We start from the raw sequence: 9799 nt of genomic DNA, 5'->3' as shown, positions 1-9799 counted from the left end.
ATTCAGAACTCTATTCCCCAAAGTGCAGACTGTTAGGAAAAGGCAACATTTGGGAATTTCAGACTATCTTGTTGTATAATTGGTAATGAAATAATGGTACCCAGATTAAGAAGAATTAGTTCTGATATACTGAGTGTATACAACCCAATTAGTCAATTTTTGATGTTGGTAAAATCCACAGTTTCCCAAAACAGGTATATGGATGAAAGGAACTCTATGGGTGGTCCAGTAACTGAAAAGGGAAACTATGATCATTGAACCATCAGAAATTACCATCCTATAGGTTAAAAAAAAAAAAAAAGTAAAATATCAGTAATTTCATATGGTTCAACTTAGTATATATCCTGTCTGGGGAAATTAAAAAATCACTTTCAAACAATTGTTTTGGTAGTTAGTATGAGGGCTGGCGTGTGAATAAATATTTCACACTAGGCAGTTTCATAGATGGTATAAAATTGCTCTCACAACATAATGAATGGGAATTTTTTTTTATAATACTAAGAAAATTAGGGTTAAGATGTAACCCTGATAAATTTATCAATATATGGGTACTTAACAATCACTTCCTGGTCCCCCTTAGAGAGGGACGCATCAAGTACAGAACTTCCTAGACTGGTTTCTAATGCTATTGACCTTGAAGATGCTATTAAATCTGATTAGTATTCTTCCATACCTTCATCTATCTAAATATATTTGTTGAAAGCTTAATATTTACCAAGCATAGTACTATGTTTTGGAATCCAGCAAAGAAAACACACAAAGCTTATTCTAAAAAATACAGACACCTATTCAACCCATAATAATTATGCTATCCACCTTTTGTTAGAGCTGGGAAAATCTAGGGGGAGGAGGAGTGAATTTTAGTAGGAATAATCCGAAAAATGCAAAGTTGAGATGACTGTACAGGAATGTAACATACAGCTGTACTGTTTTACAATGATACAGAGGTACTGCATAGGAAAGCATGAATGCTCTGGCATGATGCTGTGCCCCTCTGGAAGAAGAGACTCATTTTCCAATTTTTACAAAAGTGTACAATGGGTAAGTAGAGTCCATGAAAATGAGAGAGAAGGTGGAAATGACTAGTAGGTAGTTGCTCAATACTGCATCTGAAAACCACTTTGAAAGCCCAAGGTGATTCATCTCCATCATTCTGGCCCTGTCCACGCATGAAGAGTGCTGAAAAGAGATCTTACCACCTCTGAGTCAGGCTTTTGTGTGGTACCCACATTTGCAATTGTAGATACAATTCACTTAAATTGGGAAGAGTCCTTAAAAGATCATCAACATAATTCTTTGACTGAAGAATCAGAGAAGTAGAGAAGTGATACTTTTCAAGGACATATGAAGTGCTTAAGTATTTTGAAGGTAGGACAACTTTTACTGCAGTAACAAACGATCCCCAAACCCCAAATGCTTAAAACATTGAAAATTTCTTGCTCACTCTATACATCTGACAAGAGGCTACGCTTAGAGTCTTTCAGGAACCCCGGCTAATGGAGGCTATATCCCTGTAGCAGGAAGAAGGGAAGTTGGTGAAGGGTATATTGCCTTTCAGAGCTTTCATGTAGAAGTAATGCATATCACTTCTCAGTTTTTTATTGTCAAAGCAAAGGGGTTAGAGTTTGATCCTATATGTACAGAAATAGAGCTGTCATATTTATGAAAAGCCTTAATGACTACTATACCAGGTTAAGGAAGGAAATGTGGGTACCACACAAATCAACTATATATTATTTGAATTACATACTCACTGAAAAATCTTCACTGTATTAAGATATATAGAAAGTGGCTATCTTCCCTCTGGGTTATAAAGTTACAATAGCTATGATAACAAAACACCATTTGATAATAGATGAAATTTTTAAAAAGGTTTTGATGTGGGCAGAGTATAAATCATATAAAAGCTCACATTATTTATATTTTATATTGAAAGGAGACAGAAAGAAAAAGCCTAAACAGTATTTCTCCTCTATTCTATATAGCTTGCTCTAAAGACCTACGCTGTGGTCTTTATTTATTGGAAACACTAAAATGAAGGCTTATCACATTTTATGACATTCTGGTCCATCTTTTTAGTATAGTATATAGGATAATTGCAGCAGGCAGTGTCTTTTGCATACCCAATAGCCACTTTCTCTTCCCTTTCTGGTAGAATTCTGACTTGCTTCAGTATCCACTCTGCCCACATAAGACATGTGAGAAAATGCTAATTGGTCAAATTTAATCATTGTCATGCTATTCCCTTGCCTGTGTTATATTCAGAGGTGAATTTATCACTTTTCTGGACAGTGACTAACGAGGGATAGTCTGAAGGAAAGCTTTCTTCACTTTGAAAAATAACAAAGACAGTAATTTTTCTTGCTGGATATTGTCAAGTCTGTATAGGATGCCTGGAACTGTAGCAGCCATCTTATGAGAATGGAAGAAATGGTTTAGGAAAAACAGGCTGAGAAACTTGGAGGGACCTAAAATTCCTGAGCTCCATCTTTTGTTACGCAAGATTAAAAAAAAAAAAAAAAAAGCTCAATTCTTTAAGCCAGTGCTTCTTAAAATGCTGGCTTGAAACAAGATAAAGGGCTATTCCGGAATATATAAAAACACACTTTCCTTCATTAAGGGTTTGTCTGCAAAGAAAAAAAGATATCAGATGGATATCAGTAGTGACATAGTTGAGTTACATTTTGGTGCGAATTTAAACTCATTTTTTTTTTCAACTGGATTATTTCAATACATTTATGTTTGGTGGGACAATTTCCAACTATCCAGGAAAAATTCATTTTTATTCGTAAAGTATTGAAACATACATTTTGGTGCATAAAAGGCCTAGAATTTGTTTTTAGGTAATTTTTATTCTTGGCTTCAGATTATCGAGAGGATTCACAGAATAGAGAGTGTTCATGGATCACCAACTAAATGATAGATGCAGGATACATGAATAAAGAAGCCTCTCTGGGCTCAGAAAGATCACAGGCTGGTATGAAAGGTAGATAAGGAAATCAGTCATTACAGTACCTGCTGAATTATAAGCCTGTTTACAGGGTGTGTGGAGTGTGTTATGGACAATGAAGAGAAATCAGCAAGGGACTGGGTTTGGTGGCACATGCCTATAATCCCTCAGAGAACGAGGGATTGCAGCCGGGACTATGAAAACAGCCTGGGCAATACAGTGAGACTCAGTCTCTTCAAAAAATAAAATAAAAAAAATATTAACGAGGGACAGTGACAAGCCCCTGTAGCCCCAACTACTCCAGATGCTGAGGCAGGAGGATCCCCTGGAGGGTGGCAGCCAGTTATGATTGTGCCACTGTACTCCAGCCTGGGTGCCAAATCGAGGCCCTATCTCTTAAAAAAATAAAATAAAAAGGGGAGACTTTATAGAAAAGGTGGCACCTGAGCTACATTAAAACATGGAGGTGGTACATAAAACTGTGTGATATGGCTAGGATGAGGCTGAAACTATAAGGAAGTGACCATTGTCATGGCGAGGTGTTTTACAGTGAGTAAAATGATGACTTGCATTTTAGCACTATTATTCTGGCATCACTTTTGAAGACACAGTGTCTGCAGCACAGACCAATCTATTAACTATTGCAGAATTGCTCTGGGATCAACTTTAACGACTTACACAATGCCCATTATACTTGCCCCATCTCGCTTGTTCCAATTAAGCACTCTACACTAGAAACTTAAGGAAATTTGCCTCAATTTAGGTATATTTTATTTTCTTTTCTTAATTTTGAGATAGTCTTGCTCTGTCGGCCAGGTTGGAGTGCAGTGGTGCCATCTCGGGTCACTACAACCTCCACCTCCCGGGTTCAAGCAATTCCCCTGTCTCGGCCTCCTGAGTAGCTGGAATTACAGGCGCCCACCACTACGCCCAACTAATTTCTTGTATTTTTAGTAGAGATAGGGTTTCACCACATTGGCCAGGCTGATCTCTAACTTTTGACCTCGTGATTCACCCACCTCGACCTCCCAAAGTGCTGGGACTACAGGTGTGAGCCACTGTGCCCTACCTCTATTTTCATTTTTAATCTTCACAGCTACACTAAATTAGGTATCAACTTAAAGTGAGGTACAGATCGTTGAAGATGAGGAATGTATCAATCCTGGCTTTGGATCCAGCCAAGTCTTAGCTCTGAGCCCACATACTTAATCTCTATGGTCTCTGCAGCAAAACCTACATTTTGAATTACGTCCTTCACTGTGGCCATGGCTTAATCATTGAAACAATAATAGTGACTTGTCTTTAAAACAAATCTTGGATTCTGACCAAAATTCCTATTCTGGTATTCTAGCGAATTAGGGAAACATCTGCAAAAGGTGCAAACTTTTTACTTGGTCCTGATTAGTTTCACGTGGGCATTTGTGGGTTCATCCAGTGTAATTTTTTTTTTTTTTCGAGAATCTGGACTTTTTTGGAGACCTCCAGGTTTTAAATATTGGCTTGAATTTTAAAAACCAGTTTAGGGAAACAGAAAATTAAACTACTGTTATGGTTAACTTTGTGTCAACAAGGACACAGTGCTCAAATATTTGCATCAACAATCCTCTAGATATTTCTCTGAAAGTGTTTCTTGAATTACATGAGTTTACCATTTAAGTCAGTGGACTTGGAGTAAAGCTGACCCTCTTTATAATGTGGCTAAGCTTCTTGAATTAGTTGAACATCTTAATGAACCAAGACTGACCTCCCCCAAGGAGGAATTCCGCCAGCAACTGCCTTTGCTGGGTCTCCAGCCCGCTGGCATACCCGTATTTCCAAACCACCAAGCCTCCAGAATCGGATGAGACAATTTTTTCTATGTGCATCCTCTTGATCTGTTTGTCTAGAGAATCCTAATACAGAAACTAAGCAGTTATACACCCTCTGTAACTTATGCACTTACAGCCAGCCTACTGAAGCCTTTTTGGGGGGTGGCACCATCTGTACTATTACAAGACAGGTAGAGGTTTTTTCTCTCACATATATCCCTCAAATACTTCTCTAGCTAGACTTAGCTACCCATAACTATTGATTCCTAATCTATTTTAACATTCTCTCCAAAAAATTCAAATTTAGGACTTGTGAGACAAGTTTTTATATAACTTACTAGATCTCAAAAACAATCCAATGAGGTAAGACTTATCATAATTTCCAAGAAAACCAAAAAATCATCTAACAAACCTTAAACTTACTCTTGCTTCTCCCTTTTTTTGAGACAGAGTCTCGCTGTCACCCAGGCTGGAGTGCAGTGGCGCGTTCGCACCTCACTGCAACCTCCGCCTCCCAGGTTCAAGTGATTCTCCTGCCTCAGCCTCTGGAGTAGCTGGGACTACAGGCATGCGCCACCATGCCCAGCTAGTTTTCTTCTATTTTTAGTCGAGAAAGGGTTTCACCATGTTGGCCAGGATGGTCTCAATCTCTTGACCTCGTGATCCACCTGCCTTGGCCTCCCAAAGTGCTGGGATTACAGGCATCAGCCACCTTGCCTGGCCGCTTCAACTTTTTCCAAAGATGAAAAACCTTTATGTTCCATACAAGGAACTCTCTCAATACAGGATACCTGATCTACCACTGAATAATCAAATAACAATGACACACAAGTACAAGAGACATATGAGCAGTCATATAAATTAAGGCTGCACCATAATTAAGTAGTTATCAGGTGACTGTTGAAGAACCTAAAGTGAGGCCCTAGGTGAGAAACAAAAAAATCAAAATGGAAGTTTTTAGCAAATCAGTAGTTGTACCCAAGGGCCATATAAGAAATCTAATGATATAGTGGGGAGTGGCCTACACAGCTATTTTTTTTTTTTTTTTTTGATGAAGGGATATAGAACCACTCAGAGCAATTTTTAAAAAATCCAGAAATATACTTTTATGGAAATAGGTTTTTAAATGTTGGTTTAAAAACAGAGCATCACCGTTTCACCAAAGTCTGGAGGCCAAACAGACTACCAGTCTGGAGTCTATTTTATTGCAGCATTTTAACATCAGTGGTATTCCAACAGTGAGCAGATGAAAATACTCAGTAGTTACTGTCCTACATCTTATACAAAGTCCTAAAATGTAATGACTTCATTACATTTTAAATGGCAAGTAGCATTTCACTACTTATAAAATAAATTCGATTCACATATATAATTACTAATCAGAACTACCTTTTATCCCATTTCTACTAGGCTATATGATAGTGAAAGCACCAGAATAAATTGGGAGTACTTACTATACTACAAATTACATAGTATTATATTCCATTTCAAATATTCTTTATTCATTCTAATTAAGACTAGTACTGGTCACCAGAACACTTACTGAGGCAAACACTTCTGTTTTAGGTTACAGACCTAGAGAAACACAAAAAACAAAACAAAAAAAGAATGAAGCTCCTAAATACCTGATTCTCCAGAACTTCAATTGGAATAAACTAATAGTTTTCCTGATGATTAATCAATCATGGGAAAAATAATTTACTATATCAAAGTATAGGGCAAGAGCAAAAGTATTTTTTCCTTCAAGTTAATGACAAAAAAAAAAAAATCAAAGAAATAAACAAGATTGATTTGTATTTCCCTTTTATTGCATAAATTACCAACAAAATCCTGACCTGGGAATCAAAAAATTAATAATATAACCTCAGTTTAACACCATTAAATAAGCTAAATCTCAGAGTAATACTGGAATGTTACCCAAATTAATAAAGTAGGCAAATGGCCAAGTATTACATTCCCTATTTCAAAAAAGAGGCATTAAGCATTCATGTCATAAGTTTATTGAAAAACATATCTAGCATGCCATGAGTTAGAGTTTGATCCATTTCCAGAGGCTGTATCTCTTAAAATGCTCTTCATATCTGCAAAATAAAAACAGAAATTAATGGCATTTTAAAAATCTCATTCAACAGAAATCATGTAGTTTCATGAAAATATTTTCTATTAGTTTCAGTAGTACATCAGAAAGCGTTTACAGTATCATGACTTCATTCATACTGATTTGCTTCATCACATGCACCGAAACCTTTCCGCATTAGTAGCTTGGATAAGTTATTCCCCCTTAAACTATGACAGTCTTTCCGATCATTCCAGTGTTCTATAGTATTACTCTGAGAAACTCTGACGACAATTAAGGTAAATAAATATTTTAACCACTCACAGGAAATCTGCTAACCTTCCAATATGAAGGACTCCTTTGAGCATATATTAACATATCCCCTTGACACAAGGCTTCTCAACCTCAGCACCACTGGTATTTTGCCCCCAACTTGGAATGATCAAAAATGTCTCACATTGCCAAATGCCCCACTGTGTTGTAAAATCATTCTCATTTAAGAACCACTGCCTTAATGAGGAAAGTATATTCAGAAGTTTGAGTTTCCCAACATGGTTGAGTTGGTGAGGCATAGATTTACAACTGCATAATTATCTGGGACTTATATATCAAGGAACACTAGAAGGGTTTTCTTCATCTTCAGGGATTTTTTCACAACTTAAACAAGTATTGTAAGCCAATTTAAAAACTGGGAGCACAGTGACCACTTTCTGAAAGAAATGGAAATGTTTATAGTGTTTTAAAAGACATATTCTCGGCCACTGTTGTAGTAACAGTGTTTAAGATAGAATAACATTAATCAGTTTGTCAGAGTTTTACCTAGTTTAAAAGTGTGAGTTCTGGAACAAGAAACTGCCTGGGCAAGAGTCCTGGTCCACCATTATACCAGTTATGAGATCTTGAACAACTTAACATCTTTGTGTCTCAGATGGGGTTACTATCATCCGCCTCACAAGCTTGCTAGAGAACATGAGATATCGATGTAAAGTGTACCTGATAAGCAGTAGTGTTCAATAAACACTGGCCATTATTCAAATATTTTTATACAGGTTTACAACTAGTCTCCACCAATGCCACACCTACATATAATCTCAGGAATCAGCCCTACTTAACAATGTATTTGTGTGTGTGTTCTGGGTGAGGGGGAAGAGGCTACTTAATAAAAAGGCCTGCTTTAACAAGATTAGAAATCCATGAACTACCTGGTAAATGGACGAACTGAAACATCCTTATTGTTTAAGCAGTTGGTGTCTTACTACAAGGAAGGGTACAGAAAATGCAGATCCAAAGAACAAACACATCTTAACTAGTAACGCCCACTTGTTTTCCACTGAAAATGGCAAATTCTGTTGGAAAAAAAGAGAAAAAGTAATCGAAATAGAACCTCAAATAATGTGCTTAATAATCAAAACACAAGTATACAGGAAATGCTAGTTATATTTATTTTACATCATGGCACATATGCCATAAATCATAACATCTTTTTAAACATTTATCCCATGACCTTCATCACACAACACTAGAACGTAAGAAACAATCCGGCTTTACTTGAGCACTAGGTAATGGTCTTAAGGACTCAAACGTCAAATAGTGAGAAGTTTCTTATTTTAGAAAATCGAAAAAACTGCTGACTTAAGTAGTCACATTAGAAGAAGATACATAGCAATCTTAAGTGCAATACAAAGTTGTTTTTTCTTTTCTTTTTTTTTTTTTGAGACTGAGTCCCGCTCTGTCATACAGGCTGGCGTGCAGTGGCGCGATCTCGGCTCACTGCAACCTCCACCTCCGGGGTTCAAGCGATTCTCCTGCCTCAGCCTCCCGTGTAGCAGGGATTACAGGCACACACCACCACGTAACTTTTTTGTACTTTTTAGTAGAGACAGGGTTTCGCCATGTTGGCCAGGCTGGTCTCGAACTCCTGACCTCAGGTGATCCGTCTGCCTCGGCCTCCCGATTACAGGCATGAGCCACCGCACCCGGCCCAATTTATTTATTTATTTTCTCAATACGAAGCACCTTCTCTGCCCTTGACGACTAGGCCTCGTGTGACCCTCCGAGGTTGTGACTGCTAAGTGGTTTAAGTTATTTACAACTGAGGCCAAACACAGCCTTAACGAAGTTGAAGGGTTAGTACTTTTAACTTAGCCAGCTGGTTTACAAAGCCTCTTCCATAACCCAGAGGCCCTGATTTCCTCATGATTTTCCAATGACCTTCATTTCGGGTACGACGACCTCCAGCTCGGCTTTAAGCCATACACCTGCAGCCGTGGCCTCCAGGAGCCATCCCAGGGCTTTCTGCGGGGCGGGGGAGGGGGCGTCAGGCGGTTGATAGAGGCAGAGCTTCCGGATCTACCTACCCATTCCTTTAGCTGCTACGCGCTAGGATGCCCAGCTTCCTCACTGGCCCCTGGGGTAAGTGAAACGCTACTCTGCGTCTCAGCCTAGTTCCTGGCTTTCATCTCCCTCGCCACAGCCCGGAGGCTGCCTTTCAGGTACGCGAGTCACAGCCAAGCGCCCCCTCCCCCAACGAAGTCGAGCCCCTTTATACACTAACCTTCCCAGGGCCCTCCTCATAGTGGCTCCTACGGACCACAGAGGTTGTGAACCTCCGGATGCTGTGGCCCAACATAGCGCTGCTGGAAGCTCTGCGAAAGGCGCAGACCGAGGATGGATGAAATGGCTGCACCTCACCAAGACCTTGTTCTCACGACCTTGTTCCCCCGTGCTCAAGGACCGAAAGGAAAAATGGGAAATGGAGGGGAGCCTTGAGGAAACGCGTCAAAGCGGAGATCTCAATGGATTGTGGGAATTGTAGTTCAGAACAGTGCGGCGCCTTATCAGCTCCCGAAGGATTGTGGGAAATGTAGTTTCGCGCCAGGGTTAGGTCTAGGATTCCTGGGGGCCTGTTACCGGAAACGATTTTTTTTTTATTTATTTTTTTTTTTTATTTTTTTTTTTTTTGAGACGGAGTCTCGCTCTGTCGCC

General features: G+C 39.0%; 1 protein-coding gene and 1 non-coding gene across 2 annotated transcripts; both read right to left on the bottom strand.

Moving 5' to 3' along the window:
- Nucleotides 1-6552: 6552 nt before the first annotated feature.
- Nucleotides 6553-9542, bottom strand: COX7C (cytochrome c oxidase subunit 7C). Its single transcript, NM_001427880.1, is given in 3 exon segments — nt 6553-6839; nt 8017-8160; nt 9369-9542. Coding segments are annotated over 2 exon segments (192 nt in total). The 5' UTR covers nt 9444-9542; the 3' UTR covers nt 6553-6839; nt 8017-8043.
- Nucleotides 6935-6997, bottom strand: LOC114679156 (small nucleolar RNA Z39). The gene has a single exon (XR_003730834.1). It is a non-coding gene; the product is annotated as a small nucleolar RNA Z39 (small nucleolar RNA).
- Nucleotides 9543-9799: the final 257 nt, after the last annotated feature.

Source organism: Macaca mulatta, chromosome 6 (assembly GCF_049350105.2).
Source record: "Macaca mulatta isolate MMU2019108-1 chromosome 6, T2T-MMU8v2.0, whole genome shotgun sequence".
Taxonomy (NCBI): Eukaryota; Metazoa; Chordata; class Mammalia; order Primates; family Cercopithecidae; genus Macaca; species Macaca mulatta.
The sequence above is the reverse complement of the archived record's forward strand: the minus strand, read 5'-3'. Positions and strand labels throughout refer to the sequence as shown.